The sequence below is a fragment of the Oncorhynchus clarkii genome, chromosome 13 (assembly GCF_045791955.1).
Source record: "Oncorhynchus clarkii lewisi isolate Uvic-CL-2024 chromosome 13, UVic_Ocla_1.0, whole genome shotgun sequence".
In the NCBI taxonomy this organism is placed as follows: domain Eukaryota; kingdom Metazoa; phylum Chordata; class Actinopteri; order Salmoniformes; family Salmonidae; genus Oncorhynchus; species Oncorhynchus clarkii.
Window position 1 is genome coordinate 11,953,279 of NC_092159.1, and position 27,500 is coordinate 11,980,778.

Sequence of the window (27,500 nt, forward strand, 5' to 3'; positions counted from 1 at the left end):
CCAGACAGTAGGCCTACAGCTTCCATGTTAAATTCATAAGGATGGATTTGGGAGCTATTTTAGCCTTGAGAAATTAGAGGTTGGAGACTTTTTCTAAAGTGTCTCGAAGTTTTTTGATAGAAGATAAATTTGTGCTGGTGTGCTCCTGCTCTAATTCCCTCCCTCCCTCTCTCTCTCTCTCTCTCTCTCTCTCTCTCTCTCTCTCTCTCTCTCTCTCTCTCTCTCTCTCTCTCTCTCTCCTAATTTATCTCTGTCTTTCCATTTTTGTCATTCTTCTCCTCCCTCTACTTTTCTTGGCATTATCTGTCTTTCTCAATTTTTCGCTCCCTTCCCCCTCCCTCCCTACATCTCTCTCTCTCTCCCCCTTCCCCTTCCCTCCCTACATCTCCCTCTCCTTCCCCCTCCCTCCCTACATCTCTCTCTCTCTCCCCCTTCCCTCCCTACATCTCCCTCTCCTTCTCCCTCCCTCCCTACATCTCTCTCTCTCCCCCTTCCCCCTCCCTCCCTACATCTCTCTCTCTCTCCCCCTTCCCCTTCCCTCCCTACATCTCCCTCTCCTTCCCCCTCCCTCCCTACATCTCTCTCTCTCTCCCCCTTCCCTCCCTACATCTCCCTCTCCTCCCCCCCCCCTCCCTCCCTACATCTCTCTCTCCCTCCCTCCCTTCCTCCCTCCAGGAAAGACTTTTCCTCACCGTCTCCAACTACGTCTTCACAGCCATATTTGTGGCTGAGATGACCGTCAAGGTAACGTACCAATTTCTCCTCTCTTCTCAACCTCTCTTCTCCTCTCCTTTCCTAGGACTGTAATGGAAAAAGATCTACCGACATGCTGTCGTCATGTTGTCTCTCCTCTCCTCCTCATCATCTTCTCTCCTTTCTCCCTCTTTCTATTCCTCAGTCCATTTCACTTAATCAGTTCCCCATCATTAACGATGGAGAGATAATTAGATAGAATTAAAAGATAATGTCTCTCTCTCCAGCTATAGCCTCTAGCCAGTCCTGGGGATGTCCCACTCTACCTCACTCCTCTCGTCCATGTCTTGTACAAACCCCTTCATATCCTCTCTCTCCGTATGGAGACTGTCATCTTGTCAACCTAACATCTGTCTCAGGAACACTAATTAAACAACGGTATTCATTAGACAAAGTTTCCCCTCGTAAATGCACTCCATCATTTGCCTTGCCTTGTATCTTGTCACACACCTTCACACACTCATACACACGCACAGACGTACATATACACACACATACACACGCGCACACACCCTAGCGTGAAGTCACTGTCACCATCTATACTAACATCCTTTTATCATGTCTAGACATAGTGCTGTATATCTCCAGGTCTGTTATCATGTCTAGACATAGTGCTGTATATCTCCAGGTCTGTTATCATGTCTAGACATAGTGCTGTATATCTCCAGGTCTGTTATCATGTCTAGACATAGTGCTGTATATCTCCAGGTCTGTTATCATGTCTAGACATAGTGCTGTATATCTCCAGGTCTGTTATCATGTCTAGACATAGTGCTGTATATCTCCAGGTCTGTTATCATGTCTAGACATAGTGCTGTATATCTCCAGGTCTGTTATCATGTCTAGACATAGTGCTGTATATCTCCAGGTCTGTTATCATGTCTAGACATAGTGCTGTATATCTCCAGGTCTGTTATCATGTCTAGACATAGTGCTGTATATCTCCAGGTCTGTTATCATGTCTAGACATAGTGCTGTACATCTCCAGGTCTGTTATCATGTCTAGACATAGTGCTGTATATCTCCAGGTCTGTTATCATGTCTAGACATAGTGCTGTATATCTCCAGGTCTGTTATCATGTCTAGACATAGTGCTGTATATCTCCAGGTCTGTTATCATGTCTAGACATAGTGCTGTATATCTCCAGGTCTGTTATCATGTCTAGACATAGTGCTGTATATCTCCAGGTCTGTTATCATGTCTAGACATAGTGCTGTATATCTCCAGGTCTGTTATCATGTCTAGACATAGTGCTGTACATCTCCAGGTCTGTTATCATGTCTAGACATAGTGCTGTATATCTCCAGGTCTGTTATCATGTCTAGACATAGTGCTGTATATCTCCAGGTCTGTTATCATGTCTAGACATAGTGCTGTATATCTCCAGGTCTGTTATCATGTCTAGACATAGTGCTGTATATCTCCAGGTCTGAATATTGCATTATTGATGTAAACACTGTCATATGAAATCAGCAGAATGCACAGATTCCATTATAGAACAAAACGATTGAGTAAAACATTCCAGCCGTCATCACACATATTGATTCCTATGGCTGACAGTGAGAATTTGTTAATAGCCCGACTGTCTTCTGTTCTGTAGAGTTGCTCTGTCACCAGTGTGAGAGTGTCTGCATGTGTTGTCTTGCTGTTTCTGTAGGCCTACAGATCAATCCTTCCATTAGTCATCATTGAGCTTCCAGTCCTCCCCGGCGTAGGAGTTGAACACTGTTTTCATTCCGTCTCCCTCAGGCTATAGAACTATACCCGCTCAGGTCACCGTGGTAACAGTTGGCATGACGCCTGGTGTTTGTTGCCATTTCTCCGCCCCCCAGGGCTGTCACTCAGAGGTTTAGTCGCGGTGCTGCCTGGCGTCTTGTTTGGTGTCAAAAGTGTCAGAGAAGTGTGTCTGTGTGTCTGTGTGTCTGTGTGTCTGTGTGTTTGTGTGTCTGTGTGTCTGTGTGTGCGCCACCCCACTGGACAAATGACCTTTTACCCTTCCACTCTCTCTCTCTTTCCATCACTCTCTCTCTCTCTCTCTCTCTCTCTCTCTCTCCCTCTCTCTCCCTCTCTCTCTTTCCATCACTCACTCTCTCTCTCCCTCTCTCTCTCTCTCTCTCTCCCTCTCTCTCTTTCCATCACTCTCTCCAGCTTTCTCAAAACTTCTGCCTCTCTTGTTGAACTTGTCAATACTCTCCCTCCCTATGCTCTCTCTTTCTCTCTCTCCCCCTCTCTCTCTCTCTCCCTCTCTCTTCCCTTCTCCCTCTCCCTCCACTCTCTACCTTTCTCACGCAACCTTGTTTGGTGTTTCCTCTCTCTCTCCCTCTCTTCCCTCTCTTTCTCTCTTTCCCTTCACTCTCCCTCTCTTCCCTCTCTCCCTTCCTCCCTCTCTTTTCTATGTCTCTAGTGGAAGCCATGGGAATCTGACATATATTTCCACTTTCAACCACACAACCACCCTCCCTTTATGGGAAGACAAAGAAAAAAAAAGTTGTTTCCGCGAAGGTAGTCAGCAAGTGCAAAATGATGGGGCATGTGAACATCTTCCCTAAAACGTCTTTAACAACATCATCCTCTCCTCCTCTCCCTCCACCTCTGCCCCCTTTTCCGCCTCCACTCTCTCTTTCGTGTATTTGTTCCTTCTCCTCCGTCTCTCTCCTCTTCCTTTCATCCTTCCTACTCCTCTTCCCCTCTCTCTCCTCCTCTCTCTCCCCCCTCCCATCTCTCCCTCCCCAGGTGGTGTCTAAGGGTGAGAAGGAGTACCTGATTCTACCACTGTCTCTTTATTGAGGGAAAATATACTTACTATGACTGTGAAATGTGGTTGTCTCACCTAGCTATCTTAAAATGAATTCACAGACTGTAAGTCTCTCTCGTTCGTCTCCTCCTTCCCTTCCTCCCTCTCCCCCTTCCTCCCTCTCCCAGGTGGTCTCTAAGGGTCTGTACCTGGGTGAGAAGGCCTATCTGAAAAGCAGCTGGAACGTTCTGGATGGTTTCCTGGTCTTCGTGTCGTTGATTGACATTGTTGTGTCCATGGCGGGCGGGGCTAAGATCCTGGGGGTGCTGAGAGTGCTCAGGCTGCTCAGGACACTACGCCCTCTCAGGTAGGGAGGACTACCTGGAAATAACTGTGGAAATTCTATTTGGATGCTGCCTGAGGAAACCCTGTTTGGTAGAAATGCATTGACATAACAGGCTGATCTGTTCCAACCTGTATATATTATGGTATGTTGTTAATAGTTCACTAACATCTCACTCACTAAGGGACTGATGTTGGAAAACGGTGTGATGTAAAGCATTATGGTGCCATGCAACTGTCTGTCAATGATGTCAATGTATTTCAGTTGACCTTTCACCTGTCTCCTCACTCCATAAATACAGGACTGATACTTACTTATATTAGTTAGACTCTTTACTCTTGCTGGAGTATAGGCCACCAACAACAGATGTCCATTGTATCTGGTCTGGAAATGAACGTCATCTATAGCATTATGCAATGCAACTGTCTGCCAATGTACTTCAGTGTAACACTTGACCATCAGATTGATAACCCAAACACCAAAAAGGTGATTGTAACTCCCACTATTTCTCTCTCAGGGACTCACTGCAGGCTGGACTTGGCCTATATCATGTTGTATGTCCTAACCCTTTGTAACCATGGAGCTTTGTAAACATGGAGCTTCGTAACCCTGGAGCTTCGTAACTCGGGAGCTTCATAACCATGGAGCTTCATAACCCTGGAGCTTTGTAACCCTGGAGCTTTGTAACCCTGGAGCTTTGTAACCCTGGAGCTTTGTAACCCTGGAGCTTTGTAACCCTGGAGCTTCATAACCCTGGAGCTGTGTAACCCTGGAGCTTTGTAACCTTGGAGCTTTGTAACCCTGGAGCTTCGTAACCATGGAGCTTTGTAACCCTGGAGCTTTGTAACCCTGGAGCTTTGTAACCCTGGAGCTTCGTGACCCTGGAGCTTCGTGACCCTGGAGCTTCGTGACCCTGGAGCTTCGTGACCCTGGAGCTTCGTGACCCTGGAGCTTCGTAACCCTGGAGCTTTGTAACCATGGGGCTTTGTAACCATGGAGCTTCGTAACCATGGAGCTTTGTAACCATGGAGCTTTGTAACCCTGGAGCTTTGTAACCCTGGAGCTTCGTGACCCTGGAGCTTCGTGACCCTGGAGCTTCGTAACCCTGGAGCTTCGTAACCCTGGAGCTTTGTAACCATGGAGCTTCGTAACCCTGGAGCTTTATAAAACTGAAGAGGATGCAGGTTTTTGTTCCAGTCCTGCACTAACACGCTTGAGGGACCTGAATTATTATTTAACTAGGGGAAGAAGGTTTGTTTGTGCTGGGCTGGGTTGGGGGAAATCCTGAACACCTTGTGTTCTGTCCATGACCAGGGTTCCTGCACACTGGAATATAAGTGCTAACAGCAGTCACTCTACACACTGTTACACATCACATCAGAATCATAGATGATGACCAGATTGATGAGAAGTCCTTTTTGTCCCTCTCTCTGTCAGGGTGATCAGTAGAGCTCCAGGCCTGAAGCTAGTGGTAGAGACTCTCATCACGTCTCTGAAGCCTATAGGAAACATCGTCCTCATCTGCTGCGCTTTCTTTATCATCTTCGGCATCCTCGGTGTGCAGGTAGGACTACGGCATTATCTTCCCGGGGTGACGTTTCCCCTATGTACAGATCTAGGATCAGATTACCTTTCCTCAAGTCACAGCCTTTACTATTAGTGGGGGGAAATGCCAAGCTCAGTATCGATAGGGGCAAATTCACCCTCATCATTATAATGAACTACACAACATCCTCATGTTCTTCTAAGTCCATACAATAACACTTTATTCATCTGTTCAAACAGCAGGTAGTTATTGTATAAGTCTAGTTTTACTGTAACTCATAACAGTAGTTAGTTATTGTATAAGTCTAGTTTTACTGTAACTCATAACAGTAGTTAGTTATTGTATAAGTCTAGTTTTACTGTAACTCATAACAGTAGTTAGTTATTGTATAAGTCTAGTTTTACTGTAACTCATAACAGTAGTTAGTTATTGTATAAGTCTAGTTTTACTGTAACTCATAACAGTAGTTAGTTATTGTATAAGTCTAGTTTTACTGTAACTCATAACAGTAGTTAGTTATTGTATAAGTCCAGTTTTACTGTAACTCATAACAGTAGGTAGTTATTGTATAAGTCTAGTTTTACTGTAACTCATAACAGTAGTTAGTTATTGTATAAGTCTAGTTTTACTGTAACTCATAACAGTAGTTAGTTATTGTATAAGTCTAGTTTTACTGTAACTCATAACAGTAGTTAGTTATTGTATAAGTCCAGTTTTACTGTAACTCATAACAGTAGTTAGTTATTGTATAAGTCTAGTTTTACTGTAACTCATAACAGCAGTTAGTTATTGTATAAGTCCAGTTGTATTGTAACTCATAACAGCAGTTAGTTATTGTATAAGTCCAGTTTTATTGTAACTCATAACAGTAGTTAGTTATTGTATAAGTCAAGTTTTATTGTAACTCATAACAGTAGTTAGTTATTGTATAAGTCTAGTTTTACTGTAACTCATAACAGTAGTTAGTTATTGTATAAGTCCAGTTTTACTGTAACTCATAACAGTAGTTAGTTATTGTATAAGTCCAGTTTTACTGTAACTCATAACAGTAGTTAGTTATTGTATAAGTCTAGTTTTACTGTAACTCATAACAGTAGTTAGTTATTGTATAAGTCTAGTTTTATTGTAACTCATAACAGTAGTTAGTTATTGTATAAGTCTAGTTTTACTGTAACTCATAACAGCAGTTAGTTATTGTATAAGTCTAGTTTTACTGTAACTCATAACAGTAGTTAGTTATTGTATAAGTCTAGTTTTACTGTAACTCATAACAGCAGTTAGTTATTGTATAAGTCCAGTTTTACTGTAACTCATAACAGTAGTTAGTTATTGTATAAGTCCAGTTTTACTGTAACTCATAACAGCAGGTAGTTATTGTATAAGTCCAGTTTTACTGTAACTCATAACAGTAGTTAGTTATTGTATAAGTCCAGTTTTATTGTAACTCATAACAGTAGTTAGTTATTGTATAAGTCTAGTTTTACTGTAACTCATAACAGTAGTTAGTTATTGTATAAGTCCAGTTTTACTGTAACTCATAACAGTAGGTAGTTATTGTATAAGTCTAGTTTTATTGTAACTCATAACAGTAGTTAGTTATTGTATAGGTCAAGTTTTATTGTAACTCATAACAGTAGTTAGTTATTGTATAAGTCCAGTTTTACTGTAACTCATAACAGTAGTTAGTTATTGTATAAGTCTAGTTTTACTGTAACTCATAACAGTAGTTAGTTATTGTATAAGTCTAGTTTTACTGTAACTCATAACAGTAGGTAGTTATTGTATAAGTCCAGTTTTACTGTAACTCATAACAGTAGTTAGTTATTGTATAAGTCCAGTTTTACTGTAACTCATAACAGCAGTTAGTTATTGTATAAGTCTAGTTTTACTGTAACTCATAACAGTAGTTAGTTATTGTATAAGTCTAGTTTTACTGTAACTCATAACAGTAGGTAGTTATTGTATAAGTCTAGTTTTACTGTAACTCATAACAGTAGTTAGTTATTGTATAAGTCCAGTTTTATTGTAACTCATAACAGTAGTTAGTTATTGTATAGGTCAAGTTTTATTGTAACTCATAACAGTAGTTAGTTATTGTATAAGTCTAGTTTTACTGTAACTCATAACAGTAGTTAGTTATTGTATAAGTCCAGTTTTACTGTAACTCATAACAGTAGTTAGTTATTGTATAAGTCCAGTTTTACTGTAACTCATAACAGCAGTTAGTTATTGTATAAGTCTAGTTTTACTGTAACTCATAACAGTAGTTAGTTATTGTATAAGTCTAGTTTTACTGTAACTCATAACAGTAGGTAGTTATTGTATAAGTCTAGTTTTACTGTAACTCATAACAGTAGTTAGTTATTGTATAAGTCCAGTTTTATTGTAACTCATAACAGTAGTTAGTTATTGTATAGGTCAAGTTTTATTGTAACTCATAACAGTAGTTAGTTATTGTATAAGTCTAGTTTTACTGTAACTCATAACAGTAGTTAGTTATTGTATAAGTCTAGTTTTATTGTAACTCATAACAGTAGTTAGTTATTGTATAAGTCCAGTTTTACTGTAACTCATAACAGTAGTTAGTTATTGTATAAGTCCAGTATATTATACTTCATAACAGAAATGTGCTGTGTTGTCCATTTCTCCTCACATCTGACTGTGTTTATGATGTTTGTGAAGGTGAAGAAACATGTGATTTGATTGGACTTTCTGTCTGTTGATTTCTTATTGAACTTATTCTCTTTTATCTTCACTCTTCATTATTCTCTCTTTCTCTTCTTCCCGTTTTTATCCTCTCAGTCCATCTGAGGTGTTATTGTGCTGTTTCTCTGATCTGTCTTTTCTCTCTGATAAGACTAGTCTGATTGAACTGTGATAACATGTCACTCAGGAAGAGAATCCATACTGTCTGTCTGTCTGTCTGTCTGTCTGTCTGTCTGTCTGTCTGTCTGTCTGTCTGTCTTTCTGCTTGAGCGTCTGTCTGTCTGTCTGTCTGTCTGTCTGTCTGTCTGTCTGTCTGTCTGTCTGTCTGTCTGTCTGTCTTCCTAGGCTTTCTAAAAACAGTGTTATGTACACTGTTCACATACTCCCTAATTATCTCATCACTTAAACATCTCTTCTGTTGTTGACTGATCTCCTCGGATGTGTTGTTGTCGTCAAAATGAATCAACCGAGTTGAAGAAGAAGACTAACTGTCCTGTTGTCCCCTCTCAGCTGTTCTACTGCCTGGGTCTAGAGTTGAAGGAGAAGACTAACTGTCCTGTTGTCCCCTCTCAGCTGTTCTACTGCCTGGGTCTAGAGTTGAAGGAGAAGACTAACTGTCCTGTTGTCCCCTCTCAGCTGTTCTACTGCCTGGGTCTAGAGTTGAAGAAGCAGACTAACTGTCCTGTTGTCCCCTCTCAGCTGTTCTACTGCCTGGGTCTAGAGTTGAAGGAGAAGACTAACTGTCCTGTTGTCCCCTCTCAGCTGTTCTACTGCCTGGGTCTAGAGTTGAAGGAGAAGACTAACTGTCCTGTTGTCCCCTCTCAGCTGTTCTACTGCCTGGGTCTAGAGTTGAAGGAGAAGACTAACTGTCCTGTTGTCCCCTCTCAGCTGTTCTACTGCCTGGGTCTAGAGTTGAAGAAGAAGACTAACTGTCCTGTTGTCCCCTCTCAGCTGTTCTACTGCCTGGGTCTAGAGTTGAAGAAGCAGACTAACTGTCCTGTTGTCCCCTCTCAGCTGTTCTACTGCCTGGGTCTAGAGTTGAAGAAGCAGACTAACTGTCCTGTTGTCCCCTCTCAGCTGTTCTACTGCCTGGGTCTAGAGTTGAAGGAGAAGACTAACTGTCCTGTTGTCCCCTCTCAGCTGTTCTACTGCCTGGGTCTAGAGTTGAAGAAGCAGACTAACTGTCCTGTTGTCCCCTCTCAGCTGTTCTACTGCCTGGGTCTAGAGTTGAAGGAGAAGACTAACTGTCCTGTTGTCCCCTCTCAGCTGTTCTACTGCCTGGGTCTAGAGTTGAAGGAGAAGACTAACTGTCCTGTTGTCCCCTCTCAGCTGTTCTACTGCCTGGGTCTAGAGTTGAAGGAGAAGACTAACTGTCCTGTTGTCCCCTCTCAGCTGTTCTACTGCCTGGGTCTAGAGTTGAAGAAGAAGACTAACTGTCCTGTTGTCCCCTCTCAGCTGTTCTACTGCCTGGGTCTAGAGTTGAAGGAGAAGACTAACTGTCCTGTTGTCCCCTCTCAGCTGTTCTACTGCCTGGGTCTAGAGTTGAAGGAGAAGACTAACTGTCCTGTTGTCCCCTCTCAGCTGTTCTACTGCCTGGGTCTAGAGTTGAAGGAGAAGACTAACTGTCCTGTTGTCCCCTCTCAGCTGTTCTACTGCCTGGGTCTAGAGTTGAAGAAGCAGACTAACTGTCCTGTTGTCCCCTCTCAGCTGTTCTACTGCCTGGGTCTAGAGTTGAAGGAGAAGACTAACTGTCCTGTTGTCCCCTCTCAGCTGTTCTACTGCCTGGGTCTAGAGTTGAAGGAGAAGACTAACTGTCCTGTTGTCCCCTCTCAGCTGTTCTACTGCCTGGGTCTAGAGTTGAAGGAGAAGACTAACTGTCCTGTTGTCCCCTCTCAGCTGTTCTACTGCCTGGGTCTAGAGTTGAAGAAGAAGACTAACTGTCCTGTTGTCCCCTCTCAGCTGTTCTACTGCCTGGGTCTAGAGTTGAAGAAGCAGACTAACTGTCCTGTTGTCCCCTCTCAGCTGTTCTACTGCCTGGGTCTAGAGTTGAAGAAGCAGACTAACTGTCCTGTTGTCCCCTCTCAGCTGTTCTACTGCCTGGGTCTAGAGTTGAAGGAGAAGACTAACTGTCCTGTTGTCCCCTCTCAGCTGTTCTACTGCCTGGGTCTAGAGTTGAAGGAGAAGACTAACTGTCCTGTTGTCCCCTCTCAGCTGTTCTACTGCCTGGGTCTAGAGTTGAAGGAGAAGACTAACTGTCCTGTTGTCCCCTCTCAGCTGTTCTACTGCCTGGGTCTAGAGTTGAAGAAGAAGACTAACTGTCCTGTTGTCCCCTCTCAGCTGTTCTACTGCCTGGGTCTAGAGTTGAAGGAGAAGACTAACTGTCCTGTTGTCCCCTCTCAGCTGTTCTACTGCCTGGGTCTAGAGTTGAAGGAGAAGACTAACTGTCCTGTTGTCCCCTCTCAGCTGTTCTACTGCCTGGGTCTAGAGTTGAAGGAGAAGACTAACTGTCCTGTTGTCCCCTCTCAGCTGTTCTACTGCCTGGGTCTAGAGTTGAAGAAGCAGACTAACTGTCCTGTTGTCCCCTCTCAGCTGTTCTACTGCCTGGGTCTAGAGTTGAAGGAGAAGACTAACTGTCCTGTTGTCCCCTCTCAGCTGTTCTACTGCCTGGGTCTAGAGTTGAAGGAGAAGACTAACTGTCCTGTTGTCCCCTCTCAGCTGTTCTACTGCCTGGGTCTAGAGTTGAAGAAGCAGACTAACTGTCCTGTTGTCCCCTCTCAGCTGTTCTACTGCCTGGGTCTAGAGTTGAAGGAGAAGACTAACTGTCCTGTTGTCCCCTCTCAGCTGTTCTACTGCCTGGGTCTAGAGTTGAAGGAGAAGACTAACTGTCCTGTTGTCCCCTCTCAGCTGTTCTACTGCCTGGGTCTAGAGTTGAAGAAGAAGACTAACTGTCCTGTTGTCCCCTCTCAGCTGTTCTACTGCCTGGGTCTAGAGTTGAAGGAGAAGACTAACTGTCCTGTTGTCCCCTCTCAGCTGTTCTACTGCCTGGGTCTAGAGTTGAAGAAGAAGACTAACTGTCCTGTTGTCCCCTCTCAGCTGTTGTACTGCCTGGGTCTAGAGTTGAAGAAGCAGACTAACTGTCCTGTTGTCCCCTCTCAGCTGTTCTACTGCCTGGGTCTAGAGTTGAAGAAGAAGACTAACTGTCCTGTTGTCCCCTCTCAGCTGTTCTACTGCCTGGGTCTAGAGTTGAAGAAGCAGACTAACTGTCCTGTTGTCCCCTCTCAGCTGTTCTACTGCCTGGGTCTAGAGTTGAAGAAGAAGACTAACTGTCCTGTTGTCCCCTCTCAGCTGTTCTACTGCCTGGGTCTAGAGTTGAAGGAGAAGACTAACTGTCCTGTTGTCCCCTCTCAGCTGTTCTACTGCCTGGGTCTAGAGTTGAAGAAGAAGACTAACTGTCCTGTTGTCCCCTCTCAGCTGTTCTACTGCCTGGGTCTAGAGTTGAAGGAGAAGACTAACTGTCCTGTTGTCCCCTCTCAGCTGTTCTACTGCCTGGGTCTAGAGTTGAAGAAGCAGACTAACTGTCCTGTTGTCCCCTCTCAGCTGTTCTACTGCCTGGGTCTAGAGTTGAAGGAGAAGACTAACTGTCCTGTTGTCCCCTCTCAGCTGTTCTACTGCCTGGGTCTAGAGTTGAAGGAGAAGACTAACTGTCCTGTTGTCCCCTCTCAGCTGTTCTACTGCCTGGGTCTAGAGTTGAAGGAGAAGACTAACTGTCCTGTTGTCCCCTCTCAGCTGTTCTACTGCCTGGGTCTAGAGTTGAAGAAGAAGACTAACTGTCCTGTTGTCCCCTCTCAGCTGTTCTACTGCCTGGGTCTAGAGTTGAAGGAGAAGACTAACTGTCCTGTTGTCCCCTCTCAGCTGTTCTACTGCCTGGGTCTAGAGTTGAAGGAGAAGACTAACTGTCCTGTTGTCCCCTCTCAGCTGTTCTACTGCCTGGGTCTAGAGTTGAAGGAGAAGACTAACTGTCCTGTTGTCCCCTCTCAGCTGTTCTACTGCCTGGGTCTAGAGTTGAAGAAGCAGACTAACTGTCCTGTTGTCCCCTCTCAGCTGTTCTACTGCCTGGGTCTAGAGTTGAAGGAGAAGACTAACTGTCCTGTTGTCCCCTCTCAGCTGTTCTACTGCCTGGGTCTAGAGTTGAAGGAGAAGACTAACTGTCCTGTTGTCCCCTCTCAGCTGTTCTACTGCCTGGGTCTAGAGTTGAAGGAGAAGACTAACTGTCCTGTTGTCCCCTCTCAGCTGTTCTACTGCCTGGGTCTAGAGTTGAAGAAGAAGACTAACTGTCCTGTTGTCCCCTCTCAGCTGTTCTACTGCCTGGGTCTAGAGTTGAAGAAGCAGACTAACTGTCCTGTTGTCCCCTCTCAGCTGTTCTACTGCCTGGGTCTAGAGTTGAAGAAGCAGACTAACTGTCCTGTTGTCCCCTCTCAGCTGTTCTACTGCCTGGGTCTAGAGTTGAAGGAGAAGACTAACTGTCCTGTTGTCCCCTCTCAGCTGTTCTACTGCCTGGGTCTAGAGTTGAAGGAGAAGACTAACTGTCCTGTTGTCCCCTCTCAGCTGTTCTACTGCCTGGGTCTAGAGTTGAAGGAGAAGACTAACTGTCCTGTTGTCCCCTCTCAGCTGTTCTACTGCCTGGGTCTAGAGTTGAAGAAGAAGACTAACTGTCCTGTTGTCCCCTCTCAGCTGTTCTACTGCCTGGGTCTAGAGTTGAAGGAGAAGACTAACTGTCCTGTTGTCCCCTCTCAGCTGTTCTACTGCCTGGGTCTAGAGTTGAAGGAGAAGACTAACTGTCCTGTTGTCCCCTCTCAGCTGTTCTACTGCCTGGGTCTAGAGTTGAAGGAGAAGACTAACTGTCCTGTTGTCCCCTCTCAGCTGTTCTACTGCCTGGGTCTAGAGTTGAAGAAGCAGACTAACTGTCCTGTTGTCCCCTCTCAGCTGTTCTACTGCCTGGGTCTAGAGTTGAAGGAGAAGACTAACTGTCCTGTTGTCCCCTCTCAGCTGTTCTACTGCCTGGGTCTAGAGTTGAAGGAGAAGACTAACTGTCCTGTTGTCCCCTCTCAGCTGTTCTACTGCCTGGGTCTAGAGTTGAAGAAGCAGACTAACTGTCCTGTTGTCCCCTCTCAGCTGTTCTACTGCCTGGGTCTAGAGTTGAAGGAGAAGACTAACTGTCCTGTTGTCCCCTCTCAGCTGTTCTACTGCCTGGGTCTAGAGTTGAAGGAGAAGACTAACTGTCCTGTTGTCCCCTCTCAGCTGTTCTACTGCCTGGGTCTAGAGTTGAAGAAGAAGACTAACTGTCCTGTTGTCCCCTCTCAGCTGTTCTACTGCCTGGGTCTAGAGTTGAAGGAGAAGACTAACTGTCCTGTTGTCCCCTCTCAGCTGTTCTACTGCCTGGGTCTAGAGTTGAAGAAGAAGACTAACTGTCCTGTTGTCCCCTCTCAGCTGTTGTACTGCCTGGGTCTAGAGTTGAAGAAGCAGACTAACTGTCCTGTTGTCCCCTCTCAGCTGTTCTACTGCCTGGGTCTAGAGTTGAAGAAGAAGACTAACTGTCCTGTTGTCCCCTCTCAGCTGTTCTACTGCCTGGGTCTAGAGTTGAAGAAGCAGACTAACTGTCCTGTTGTCCCCTCTCAGCTGTTCTACTGCCTGGGTCTAGAGTTGAAGAAGAAGACTAACTGTCCTGTTGTCCCCTCTCAGCTGTTCTACTGCCTGGGTCTAGAGTTGAAGGAGAAGACTAACTGTCCTGTTGTCCCCTCTCAGCTGTTCTACTGCCTGGGTCTAGAGTTGAAGAAGAAGACTAACTGTCCTGTTGTCCCCTCTCAGCTGTTCTACTGCCTGGGTCTAGAGTTGAAGAAGCAGACTAACTGTCCTGTTGTCCCCTCTCAGCTGTTCTACTGCCTGGGTCTAGAGTTGAAGAAGAAGACTAACTGTCCTGTTGTCCCCTCTCAGCTGTTCTACTGCCTGGGTCTAGAGTTGAAGAAGCAGACTAACTGTCCTGTTGTCCCCTCTCAGCTGTTCTACTGCCTGGGTCTAGAGTTGAAGAAGAAGACTAACTGTCCTGTTGTCCCCTCTCAGCTGTTCTACTGCCTGGGTCTAGAGTTGAAGGAGAAGACTAACTGTCCTGTTGTCCCCTCTCAGCTGTTCTACTGCGTGGGTCTAGAGTTGAAGAAGCAGACTAACTGTCCTGTTGTCCCCTCTCAGCTGTTCTACTGTCTGGGTCTAGAGTTGAAGAAGAAGACTAACTGTCCTGTTGTCCCCTCTCAGCTGTTCTACTGCCTGGGTCTAGAGTTGAAGAAGCAGGCTAACTGTCCTGTTGTCCGCTCTCAGCTGTTCTACTGCCTGGGTCTAGAGTTGAAGAAGCAGACTAACTGTCCTGTTGTCCCCTCTCAGCTGTTCTACTGCCTGGGTCTAGAGTTGAAGGAGAAGACTAACTGTCCTGTTGTCCCCTCTCAGCTGTTCTACTGCCTGGGTCTAGAGTTGAAGGAGAAGACTAACTGTCCTGTTGTCCCCTCTCAGCTGTTCTACTGCCTGGGTCTAGAGTTGAAGGAGAAGACTAACTGTCCTGTTGTCCCCTCTCAGCTGTTCTACTGCCTGGGTCTAGAGTTGAAGAAGAAGACTAACTGTCCTGTTGTCCCCTCTCAGCTGTTCTACTGCCTGGGTCTAGAGTTGAAGAAGCAGACTAACTGTCCTGTTGTCCCCTCTCAGCTGTTCTACTGCCTGGGTCTAGAGTTGAAGAAGCAGACTAACTGTCCTGTTGTCCCCTCTCAGCTGTTCTACTGCCTGGGTCTAGAGTTGAAGGAGAAGACTAACTGTCCTGTTGTCCCCTCTCAGCTGTTCTACTGCCTGGGTCTAGAGTTGAAGGAGAAGACTAACTGTCCTGTTGTCCCCTCTCAGCTGTTCTACTGCCTGGGTCTAGAGTTGAAGGAGAAGACTAACTGTCCTGTTGTCCCCTCTCAGCTGTTCTACTGCCTGGGTCTAGAGTTGAAGAAGAAGACTAACTGTCCTGTTGTCCCCTCTCAGCTGTTCTACTGCCTGGGTCTAGAGTTGAAGGAGAAGACTAACTGTCCTGTTGTCCCCTCTCAGCTGTTCTACTGCCTGGGTCTAGAGTTGAAGGAGAAGACTAACTGTCCTGTTGTCCCCTCTCAGCTGTTCTACTGCCTGGGTCTAGAGTTGAAGGAGAAGACTAACTGTCCTGTTGTCCCCTCTCAGCTGTTCTACTGCCTGGGTCTAGAGTTGAAGAAGCAGACTAACTGTCCTGTTGTCCCCTCTCAGCTGTTCTACTGCCTGGGTCTAGAGTTGAAGGAGAAGACTAACTGTCCTGTTGTCCCCTCTCAGCTGTTCTACTGCCTGGGTCTAGAGTTGAAGGAGAAGACTAACTGTCCTGTTGTCCCCTCTCAGCTGTTCTACTGCCTGGGTCTAGAGTTGAAGAAGCAGACTAACTGTCCTGTTGTCCCCTCTCAGCTGTTCTACTGCCTGGGTCTAGAGTTGAAGGAGAAGACTAACTGTCCTGTTGTCCCCTCTCAGCTGTTCTACTGCCTGGGTCTAGAGTTGAAGGAGAAGACTAACTGTCCTGTTGTCCCCTCTCAGCTGTTCTACTGCCTGGGTCTAGAGTTGAAGAAGAAGACTAACTGTCCTGTTGTCCCCTCTCAGCTGTTCTACTGCCTGGGTCTAGAGTTGAAGGAGAAGACTAACTGTCCTGTTGTCCCCTCTCAGCTGTTCTACTGCCTGGGTCTAGAGTTGAAGAAGAAGACTAACTGTCCTGTTGTCCCCTCTCAGCTGTTGTACTGCCTGGGTCTAGAGTTGAAGAAGCAGACTAACTGTCCTGTTGTCCCCTCTCAGCTGTTCTACTGCCTGGGTCTAGAGTTGAAGAAGAAGACTAACTGTCCTGTTGTCCCCTCTCAGCTGTTCTACTGCCTGGGTCTAGAGTTGAAGAAGCAGACTAACTGTCCTGTTGTCCCCTCTCAGCTGTTCTACTGCCTGGGTCTAGAGTTGAAGAAGAAGACTAACTGTCCTGTTGTCCCCTCTCAGCTGTTCTACTGCCTGGGTCTAGAGTTGAAGGAGAAGACTAACTGTCCTGTTGTCCCCTCTCAGCTGTTCTACTGCCTGGGTCTAGAGTTGAAGAAGAAGACTAACTGTCCTGTTGTCCCCTCTCAGCTGTTCTACTGCCTGGGTCTAGAGTTGAAGAAGCAGACTAACTGTCCTGTTGTCCCCTCTCAGCTGTTCTACTGCCTGGGTCTAGAGTTGAAGAAGAAGACTAACTGTCCTGTTGTCCCCTCTCAGCTGTTCTACTGCCTGGGTCTAGAGTTGAAGAAGCAGACTAACTGTCCTGTTGTCCCCTCTCAGCTGTTCTACTGCCTGGGTCTAGAGTTGAAGAAGAAGACTAACTGTCCTGTTGTCCCCTCTCAGCTGTTCTACTGCCTGGGTCTAGAGTTGAAGGAGAAGACTAACTGTCCTGTTGTCCCCTCTCAGCTGTTCTACTGCGTGGGTCTAGAGTTGAAGAAGCAGACTAACTGTCCTGTTGTCCCCTCTCAGCTGTTCTACTGTCTGGGTCTAGAGTTGAAGAAGAAGACTAACTGTCCTGTTGTCCCCTCTCAGCTGTTCTACTGCCTGGGTCTAGAGTTGAAGAAGCAGGCTAACTGTCCTGTTGTCCGCTCTCAGCTGTTCTACTGCCTGGGTCTAGAGTTGAAGAAGCAGACTAACTGTCCTGTTGTCCCCTCTCAGCTGTTCTACTGCCTGGGTCTAGAGTTGAAGGAGAAGACTAACTGTCCTGTTGTCCCCTCTCAGCTGTTCTACTGCCTGGGTCTAGAGTTGAAGGAGAAGACTAACTGTCCTGTTGTCCCCTCTCAGCTGTTCTACTGCCTGGGTCTAGAGTTGAAGGAGAAGACTAACTGTCCTGTTGTCCCCTCTCAGCTGTTCTACTGCCTGGGTCTAGAGTTGAAGGAGAAGACTAACTGTTTTTGATGGAACCATGAAGGACAATAGAGATGTTGTGAATGTGAAATCTGAATCTAACTGTAATGTTCCATGCTGAGTAGATCTCAGAGGAGAAGAGACCTAAAGAAGTGGAGTAGCCGACCACAAGGGATCGTCTTCCTTCATCCTCAACGGGGCTTTTATGAGCATGTCTTTCACTGTGTGTGTTTTTAACATTGGTTCATGTCTTGTATTGTTCCCTCAGTTGTTCAAAGGGAAGTTTTACGACCAATGTCATGTGGCCTTATAATGCACTTATAACCCATATCACGGGTATACATAAGCAGACTAACTGTACTGTTGTCCCCTCTCAGCTGTTCAAGGGGAAGTTTTACTACTGCCTGGGTCTAGAGGTGAAGAACATCACCAACAAGTCTGACTGTCTCCAGGCTAACTACAGATGGGTTCACCACAAATACAACTTTGATAACCTGGGACAGGTAGGAGGGGGCAGGGGGGGTGTAAAGGTAGACAGGTAGGAGGGGCAGGGTGGGGTGTAAAGGTAGACAGGTAGGAGGGGGCAGGGGGGGTGTAAAGGTAGACAGGTAGGAGGGGGCAGGGGGGGTGTAAAGGTAGACAGGTAGGAGGGGGCAGGGGGGGGTGTAAAGGTAGACAGGTAGGAGGGGGCAGGGGGGGGGTGTAAAGGTAGACAGGTAGGAGGGGGCAGGGTGGGGTGTAAAGGTAGACAGGTAGGAGGGGCAGGGTGGGGTGTGTGAATGGATATGGACAGAGAGAGTTAGACAGGTAGGAGGGGCAGGGCAGTGTGTGTGAATGGATATGGACAGAGAGAGAGTTAGACAGGTAGGAGGGGCAGGGCAGTGTGTAAAGGTTGGTATGTGTGAATGGATATGGACAGAGAGAGGTAGACAGGTAGGAGGGGGCAGGGCAGTGTGTGTGAATGGATATGGACAGAGAGAGTTAGACAGGTAGGAGGGGGCAGGGTGGTATGTATGAATAGATATGGACAGAGAGAGTTAGACAGGTAGGAGGGGCAGGGTGGTGTGTATGAATAGATATGGACAGAGAGAGTTAGACAGGTAGGAGGGGCAGGGCAGTGTGTGTGAATGGATATGGACAGAGAGAGAGTTAGACAGGTAGGAGGGGCAGGGCAGTGTGTAAAGGTTGGTATGTGTGAATGGATATGGACAGAGAGAGGTAGACAGGTAGGAGGGGGCAGGGCAGTGTGTGTGAATGGATATGGACAGAGAGAGTTAGACAGGTAGGAGGGGGCAGGGTGGTATGTATGAATAGATATGGACAGAGAGAGTTAGACAGGTAGGAGGGGCAGGGTGGTGTGTATGAATAGATATGGACAGAGAGAGTTAGACAGGTAGGAGGGGCAGGGCAGTGTGTGTGAATGGATATGGACAGAGAGAGAGGTAGACAGGTAGGAGGGGCAGGGCAGTGTGTAAAGGTTGGTATGTGTGAATGGATATGGACAGAGAGAGGTAGACAGGTAGGAGGGGGCAGGGCAGTGTGTGTGAATGGATATGGACAGAGAGAGTTAGACAGGTATGAGGGGGCAGGGTGGTATGTATGAATAGATATGGACAGAGAGAGTTAGACAGGTAGGAGGGGCAGGGTGGTGTGTATGAATAGATATGGACAGAGAGAGTTAGACAGGTAGGAGGGGCAGGACAGTGTGTGTGAATGGATATGGACAGAGAGAGAGGTAGACAGGTAGGAGGGGCAGGGCAGTGTGTAAAGGTTGGTATGTGTGAATGGATATGGACAGAGAGAGAGAGAGGTAGACAGGTAGGAGGGGGCAGGGCAGTGTGTGTGAATGGATATGGACAGAGAGAGAGTTAGACAGGTAGGAGGGGCAGGGTGGTGTGTATGAATAGATATGGACAGAGAGAGTTAGACAGGTAGGAGGGGCAGGGTGGTGTGTATGAATAGATATGGACAGAGAGAGTTAGACAGGTAGGAGGGGCAGGGTGGTGTGTATGAATAGATATGGACAGAGAGAGTTAGACAGGTAGGAGGGGCAGGGTGGTGTGTGTGAATGGATATGGACAGAGAGAGAGGTAGACAGGTAGGAGGGGCAGGGCAGTGTGTAAAGGTTGGTATGTGTGAATGGATATGGACAGAGAGAGAGAGGTAGACAGGTAGGAGGGGGCAGGGTGGTGTGTGTGAATGGATATGGACAGAGAGAGAGGTAGACAGGTAGGAGGGGGCAGGGTGGTGTGTGTGAATGGATATGGACAGAGAGAGAGTTAGACAGGTAGGAGGGGCAGGGTGGTGTGTGTGAATGGATATGGACAGAGAGAGAGGTAGACAGGTAGGATGGGCAGGGTGGTGTGTGTGAATGGATATGGACAGAGAGAGAGAGGTAGACAGGTAGGGGAAGGCTTGTGAAATGTACATTGAATAGTGTTTGTGGAATGTTAAAGAAACATATTTTTAAAAGTGTGTGAGAGAGAGAGAGTCCTTATCATGAGACACTGAGTCTCTAGGGGTGTTGGGTTCATATATCACTGACTAACTGTCTGTCTGGTAAATAAACAGAATGTGTTTCTGTCTCCTCCAGGCTCTGATGTCTCTGTTTGTGCTGGCATCTAAAGACGGGTGGGTCAACATCATGTACCATGGTCTGGATGCTGTGGGTATAGACCAACAGGTACTGTAGAACACACACAGGGCTGTTGCAGTGACCATATTACCGCCACACCGGCAGTCATGAGTCATGACCGCAGTCAAATTATACACGGTAATCTCCTCTATGCGTTGGTAGTACCCAGCTCACTAACCACCATCAGGTCCTTAACGGCCTGGTACTCAGGGCTCTGTTGTCCCTCTAACCACCATCAGGTCCTAACGGCCTGGTACTCAGGGCTCTGTTGTCCCTCTAACCACCATCAGGTCCTAACGGCCTGGTACTCAGGGCTCCGTTGTCCCTCTGACCACCATCAGGTCCTAACGGCCTGGTACTCAGGGCTCTGTTGTCCCTCTGACCACCATGAGGTCCTAACGGCCTGGTACTCAATATTAATGCATATGCATATACACATATTAGAGCTGATGTATACACACATATTAGAGCTGATGAATACACACATATTAGAGCTGATGAATACACACATATTAGAGCTGATGTATACACACATATTAGAGCTGATGAATACACACATATTAGAGCTGATGAATACACACATATTAGAGCTGAGGAATACACACATATTAGAGCTGATGAATACACACATATTAGAGCTGATGTATACACACATATTAGAGCTGATGAATACACACATATTAGAGCTGATGAATACACACAGGCCTACAGTTGAAATCGGAAGTTTACATACACCATAGCCAAATACATTTAATCTCAGTTTTTCAAATTTCCTGACATTTAATCTTAGTAAAAATTCCCTGTCTTAGGTCAGTTAGGATCACCACTATTTTAAGAATGTGAAATGTCAGAATAATAGTAGAGAATTATTTATTTCAGCTTTTATTTCTTTCATCAAATTCCCAGTGGGTCAGAAGTTTACATGCACTATATTAGTATTTGGTAGCATTGCCTTTAAATTGTTTAACTTGGGTCAAATGTTTCAGGTAGCCTTCCACAAGCTTCCAACAATAAGTTTGGGGAATTTTGGCCCATTCCTCCTGACCGAGCTGGTGTAACTGAGTCAGGTTTGTAGGCCTCCTTGCTCGCACACGCTTTTCCAGTTCTGCCCACACATTTTCTATAGGCTTGAGGTCAGGGCTTTGTGATGGCCACTCCAATACCTTGACTTTGTTGTCCTTAAGCCATTTTGCCACAACTTTGGAAGTATGCTTGTCCATTTGGAAGACCCATTAGCGACCAAGCTTTAACTTCCTGACTGGTATCTTGAGATGTTGCTTCAATATATCCACATAATTTTCCTCCTCATGATGCCATCTATTTTGAGAAGTGCACCAGTCCCTCCTGCAGCAAAGCAGCCCCACAACATGATGCTGCCACCTCCGTGCTTCACGGTTGGGATGGTGTTCTTCGGCTTGCAAGCCTCCCCCTTTTTCCTCAAAACATAATGACGGTCATTATGGCCAAACAGTTCTATTTTTGTTTCATCAGACCAGAGGACATTTCTCCAAAAAGTACGATCTTTGTCCCCATGCGCAGTTGCAAACCGTAGTCTGGCTTTTTCTATGGCGGTTTTGGAGCAGTGGCTTCTTCCTTGCTGAGCGGCCTTTCAGGTTATGTCAATATAGGACTTGTTTTACTGTGGATATAGATACTATTGTGCCTGTTTCCTCCAGTATCTTCACAAGGTCCTTTGCTGTTGTTCTGGGATTGAATTGCACTTTTCGCACCAAAGTACGTTCATCTCTAGGAGACAGAACGTGTCTCCTTCCTGATGGCTGCGTGGTCCCACGGTGTTTATACTTGCGTACTATTGTTTGTACAGATGAACGTGGTACCTTTAGGCGTTTGAGAATTGCTCCCAAGGATGAACCAGACTTGTGGAGGTCTACAATTGATTTTCTGAAGTCTTGGCTGATTTCTTTTGATTTTCCCATGATGTCAGGCAAAGAGGCACTGAGTTTGAAGGTAGGTTTTGAAATACATCCACTGGTACACCTCCAATTGACTCAAATGATGTCAGTTAGCCTATCAGAAGCTTCTAAAGCCATGACATCATTTTCTGTAATTTTCCAAGCTGTTTAAAGGCACAGTCAACATAGTGTATGTAAACTTCTGACCCGCTGGAATTGTGATACAGTGAATTTTAAGTGAAAAATTCTGTCTGTAAACAATGTTTGGCAAAATGACTTGTGTCATGCACAAAGTAGATGTTCTAACCGACTTGCCAAAACTATAGTTTGTTGACAAGACATTTGTGGAGTGGTTGAAAAACAAGTTTTAATGACTCCAACCTAAGTCTATGTAAACTTTCGACTTCAACTGTAGATGAGTCCAAGCCTGAAAGAATAAAACTGAATTCAAATAATGATTGTGTCTTTTAACAATACATAACCTACCGCATATTACAAAAACATTTAAGATATCTTTGGTACATAATTGGTATAGTCTAAATTAAACAAATTCAGTTAGCCTGCAATTATAGTGAGTTTGTGTTTGATTTTGAACAGCCTAGTAGCAGGGTCTTTTTGATATTTTGATAATTACCTTCAGCTGCACATAATATCTTACTAGTATGAGGCTAGTATGAGGCTTGTAATGAGGCTAGTATGAGGCTAGTATGAGGCTAGTATGAGGCTAGTATGAGGCTAGTATGAGGCTTGTAATGAGGCTAGTATGAGGCTAGTATGAGGATAGTATGAGGCTAGTATGAGGCTAGTATGAGGCTAGTATGAGGCTTGTATGAGGCTAGTATGAGGCTAGTATGAGGCTAGTATGAGGCTAGTATGAGGCTAGTATGAGGCTTGTAATGAGGCTAGTATGAGGCTAGTATGAGGCTAGTATGAGGCTAGTATGAGGCTAGTATGAGGCTAGTATGAGGCTTGTATGAGGCTTGTATGAGGCTAGAATGAGGCTAGTATGAGGCTAGTATGAGGCTTGTAATGAGGCTAGTATGAGGCTAGTATGAGGCTAGTATGTGGCTAGTATGAGGCTAGTATGAGGCTAGTATGAGGCTAGTATGAGGCTAGTATGAGGCTTGTATGAGGCTTGTAATGAGGCTAGTATGAGGCTAGTATGAGGCTAGTATGAGGCTAGTATGAGGCTAGTATGAGGCTTGTATGAGGCTAGTATGAGGCTAGTATGAGGCTAGTATGAGGCTTGTAATGAGGCTAGTATGAGGCTAGTATGAGGCTAGTATGTGGCTAGTATGTGGCTAGTATGAGGCTAGTATGAGGCTAGTATGAGGCTAGTATGAGGCTATTATGAGGCTAGTATGAGGCTTGTAATGAGGCTAGTATGAGGCTAGTATGAGGCTAGTATGAGGCTTGTATGAGGCTTGTATGAGGCTAGTATGAGGCTAGTATGAGGCTAGTATGAGGCTAGTATGAGGCTAGTATGAGGCTTGTATGAGGCTAGTATGAGGCTAGTATGAGGCTAGTATGAGGCTAGTATGAGGCTTGTAATGAGGCTAGTATGAGGCTAGTATGAGGCTAGTATGAGGCTAGTATGTGGCTAGTATGAGGCTAGTATGAGGCTAGTATGAGGCTAGTATGAGGCTAGTATGTGGCTAGTATGAGGCTAGTATGAGGCTAGTATGAGGCTAGTATGAGGCTAGTATGAGGCTTGTATGAGGCTAGTATGAGGCTAGTATGAGGCTTGTATGAGGCTAGTATGAGGCTAGTATGAGGCTAGTATGAGGCTAGTATGTGGCTAGTATGAGGCTAGTATGAGGCTAGTATGAGGCTAGTATGAGGCTAGTATGAGGCTTGTATGAGGCTAGTATGAGGCTAGTATGAGGCTTGTATGAGGCTAGTATGAGGCTAGTATGAGGCTAGTATGAGGCTAGTATGAGGCTAGTATGAGTGGAGGCCTGAACAAGCTAAACGTGTTTATGTTAATCAACATTCAATTACTGTGAGACCGAAAGTTTTCTGCTTGACAATAACTGGCTGACAAAATTGCATGACCGCCACAGCCCTACACACACACACGCACATGCACACACACACACACACGCACACGCACACGCACATGCACACACACACACACACACACACACACACACACACACACACACACACACACACAGTTGGGTCAACGTCATGTACCACGGACTGGACGCTGTGGGCATAGACAGGTATACATTAAAACACGTACGCACACTCACACACAGAAACGGGCACACTCACTCACTCACTCACTCACTCACTCACACACAAACACATATACACATTCGCTGTAAAACAATTGATTGGAAAAGTGGCTGCAAACAAGTTTTCCTGCTGAAAATAATGTGTTGGATGAGTCAGCAGATTTCGTTGACTCTCCTGTTGTCCCTTATTGAAAACCAGAACATGTCTTCCTCCTTGCTTCTTCTTTTTCTCTTGCCCTTTGACCTCTCTTTCGTATCCATTTTTGCTTTTCAATCTCTCACCCTCACCTCTTCTCCTCCCTTTTCCCCCCATGCCCATTTACTCTCTCTCTCTCTCACCTCTCCCACTCCCCTCCTCCCCCTCCTTCCCCTTCTCCCTTTCAGCCTATGGATGCTGATCTTCCTCCTTCCTGAATGAACTAACATATCTTTCCTCCTCCCCCCTCTCTCTTCCTCTTCCTCTCTCTCTTTCTCCCCTCCCCCTCTCTCCCCATCCCCCTCTCTATCCTCATCCCCCTCTCTCTCCCTCTCTCTCTCTCTCTTCCCTTCCTCCCCCTCTCTCTCCCCCTCCCCCCCTCTCTCTTTCCTCCCTCTCTCTATGTCCCTCCCTCTCCCCCTCTCCCTCTCGCTCTATCCTCACCCCCTCTCTCCCTCTCTCCCCCTCCCCCTTTCTATCTCCCTCTCTCTCTCCCCCTCTGTCTCCCCCTCTCTCTCTATCTTCCTCCCTCCCTCTCTCCCTCCCTCTCTCTCTCCTCCCTCTCTCTCTCCCCCTCTCCCTCTCTCTCCCTCCCTCTCTCTCTCCTCCCTCTCTCTCTCCCTCCCTCTCTCTCTCCTCCCTCTCTCTCTCCCTCCCTCTCTCCTCCAGCCGTCTATTAACAACAATCCGTGGATGCTCCTGTACTTCATTTCCTTCCTCCTCATCGTCAGTTTCTTCGTTCTCAACATGTTCGTGGGCGTGGTGGTGGAGAACTTCCACAAGTGCAGACAGAACCAGGAAGTGGAGGAGGCCAAAAGGAGGGAGGAGAAACGACAGAGACGCATGGAGAAGAAGAGGAGGAGTAAGTGAGGGATGGATGGGGATGGAGAGAGAGAGGGATGGAATGGAGGAATGGAGATGGGGGGAGGGAAGGAATGGAAATGAAGGGAGGGGGAGGGAAGGAATGGGGGAAGGAGGGATGGAGGGGGGAGGGATGGGGAAGGAAAGAGAGAGAGGAGGAATGGAGGGTGAAGATAGATAGGGTTACATAGAGGAAAAGTAAAGTCGTGTCAATTTTTATCAAATTATTTGTCACGTGCTGAGTATAACAGGTGTAGACTTTACTGTGAAATGCTTACTGGAGAGGCCTTTCCCAACAGTGCAGCGTTAAAGTGTCCAATGAATGTGAAAGTGTCCAATAAAGTGTCCAATGCATGAGTGTGAAAGTGTCCAATGCATGAGTGTGAAAGTGTCCAATGAATGAGTGTGAAAGTGTCCAATGAATGAGTGTGAAAGTGTCCAATGGATGAGTGTGCATAGAGGCCGTGCAACAACAACAAAAAGGGGTCTATGCATATAGTCTGGGTAGTAGTTTGATGAAGTGTTTGGCAGTCTGATGGCTGGTGTATGTACAGGATACACATGGTATACACCTTCCTATTGAATGCTTACTGCCAGGTTCCTTCTCTATAATGACACAACAATAAGACATAATAACACAACACAGCTATTCTTCAACATATTCTTATAGCCTAAATATTGTTATCTTTTTGTTGAATGATATCCATTGAATTGTGTCAATTTTCTGTTATGAAATAAGAACCCCCACCAACTAAAGAGGTTCCTCGATGAACCCCACCTCCTATGGGGTTCTTGGAATAACCTTTTGGGGGGCATTTTGAGTGCCAAGAACTCTAAGGTTCTTTGACGAACTTCAAGGATCTGAGAAGAACCCTTGTTGAACAACACATTTTTAGAGTGTATAGTTATTGTTAAAAAGGTAGAAACACGTCAAATAGCATGAGATTCATTGAACCAATTATGAGAAGTAGAAAAATAAGAATATGAAAGTGTGATTAAAAGTTAGGGAGGATTGGGTCAAACTGAACGTTGGGGAGGATTGGGTCACACTGAAAGTTAGGGAGGATTGGGTCAAGATGAAAGTTGGGGAGGATGGGGTCAAACTGAAAGTTGGGGAGGATTGGGTCAAACTGAAAGTTAGGGAGGATTGGGTCAAAATGAAAGTTGGGGAGGATGGGGTCAAACTGAAAGTTGGGGAGGATTGGGTCAAACTGAAAGTTGGGGAGGATGGGGTCAAACTGAAAGTTGGGGAGGATGGGGTCAAACTGAAAGTTGGGGAGGATGGGGTCAAACTGAAAGTTGGGGAGGATGGGGTCAAACTGAAAGTTGGGGAGGATGGGGTCAAACTGAAAGTTGGGGAGGATGGGGTCAAACTGAAAGTTGGGGAGGATTGGGTCAAACTGAAAGTTGGGGAGGATGGGGTCAAACTGAAAGTTGGGGAGGATGGGGTCAAACTGAAAGTTGGGGAGGATGGGGTCAAACTGAAAGTTGGGGAGGATTGGGTCAAACTGAAAGTTAGGGAGGATGGGGTCAAACTGAAAGTTGGGGAGGATGGGGTCAAACTGAAAGTTGGGGAGGATGGGGTCAAACTGAAAGTTGGGGAGGATTGGGTCAAACTGAAAGTTGGGGAGGATGGGGTCAAACTGAAAGTTGGGGAGGATGGGGTCAAACTGAAAGTTGGGGAGGATGGGGTCAAACTGAAAGTTGGGGAGGATTGGGTCAAACTGAAAGTTAGGGAGGATGGGGTCAAACTGAAAGTTGGGAGGATGGGGTCAAACTGAAAGTTGGGGAGGATGGGGTCAAACTGAAAGTTAGGGAGGATTGGGTCAAACTGAAAGTTGGGGAGGATGGGGTCAAACTGAAAGTTGGGGAGGATGGGGTCAAACTGAAAGTTGGGGAGGATTGGGTCAAACTGAAAGTTAGGGAGGATGGGGTCAAACTGAAAGTTGGGGAGGATGGGGTCAAACTGAAAGTTGGGGAGGATGGGGTCAAACTGAAAGTTGGGGAGGATGGGGTCACACTGAAAGTTGGGGAGGATGGGGTCAAACTGAAAGTTGGGGAGGATGGGGTCAAACTGAAAGTTGGGGAGGATGGGGTCAAACTGAAAGTTGGGGAGGATGGGGTCAAACTGAAAGTTGGGGAGGATGGGGTCAAACTGAAAGTTAGGGAGGATTGGGTCAAACTGAAAGTTGGGGAGGATGGGGTCAAACTGAAAGTTAGGGAGGATGGGGTCAAACTGAAAGTTAGGGAGGATGGGGTCAAACTGAAAGTTGGGGAGGATGGGGTCAAACTGAAAGTTGGGGAGGATGGGGTCAAACTGAAAGTTAGGAGGATGGGGTCAAACTATCCTGAGAGCTGGAGAATTAAAGTAGAATGTTTAACTGGCCCGTCTCTGCAGGGGGTTTGATGTAACACATGATGATGTCATTATATTACTATATGAGGAGGGTCATTCATCACTTTAGTCCATTTAGCTCTATTTTACTTCCTGTTTAAGGAAAAGGATATTTATCATTTCTCTGTAGAATAGCTCATCCTTTCTTTCCCTCCCCTCTACTCGCTGCCCGACTTCCATCCTTTCTCTCTCACCTCCTGCTTTCTATTCACCCTCTCATCCCTC

At 46.0% G+C, this 27,500-nt stretch overlaps 1 protein-coding gene across 1 annotated transcript in view; it reads left to right on the top strand.

Moving 5' to 3' along the window:
* The window catches only part of LOC139423757 (voltage-dependent T-type calcium channel subunit alpha-1I-like), a 99,991-nt gene that overhangs the window by 24,632 nt on the left and 47,859 nt on the right, over positions 1–27,500 (top strand). The window contains exons 14-19 of the mRNA XM_071175386.1: positions 676–744; positions 3,677–3,855; positions 5,269–5,395; positions 17,413–17,538; positions 19,629–19,718; positions 24,689–24,881. Of these exons, the coding sequence (XP_071031487.1) occupies positions 676–744; positions 3,677–3,855; positions 5,269–5,395; positions 17,413–17,538; positions 19,629–19,718; positions 24,689–24,881 (784 nt within the window). The remainder of the gene's footprint in view (positions 1–675; positions 745–3,676; positions 3,856–5,268; positions 5,396–17,412; positions 17,539–19,628; positions 19,719–24,688; positions 24,882–27,500) is intronic.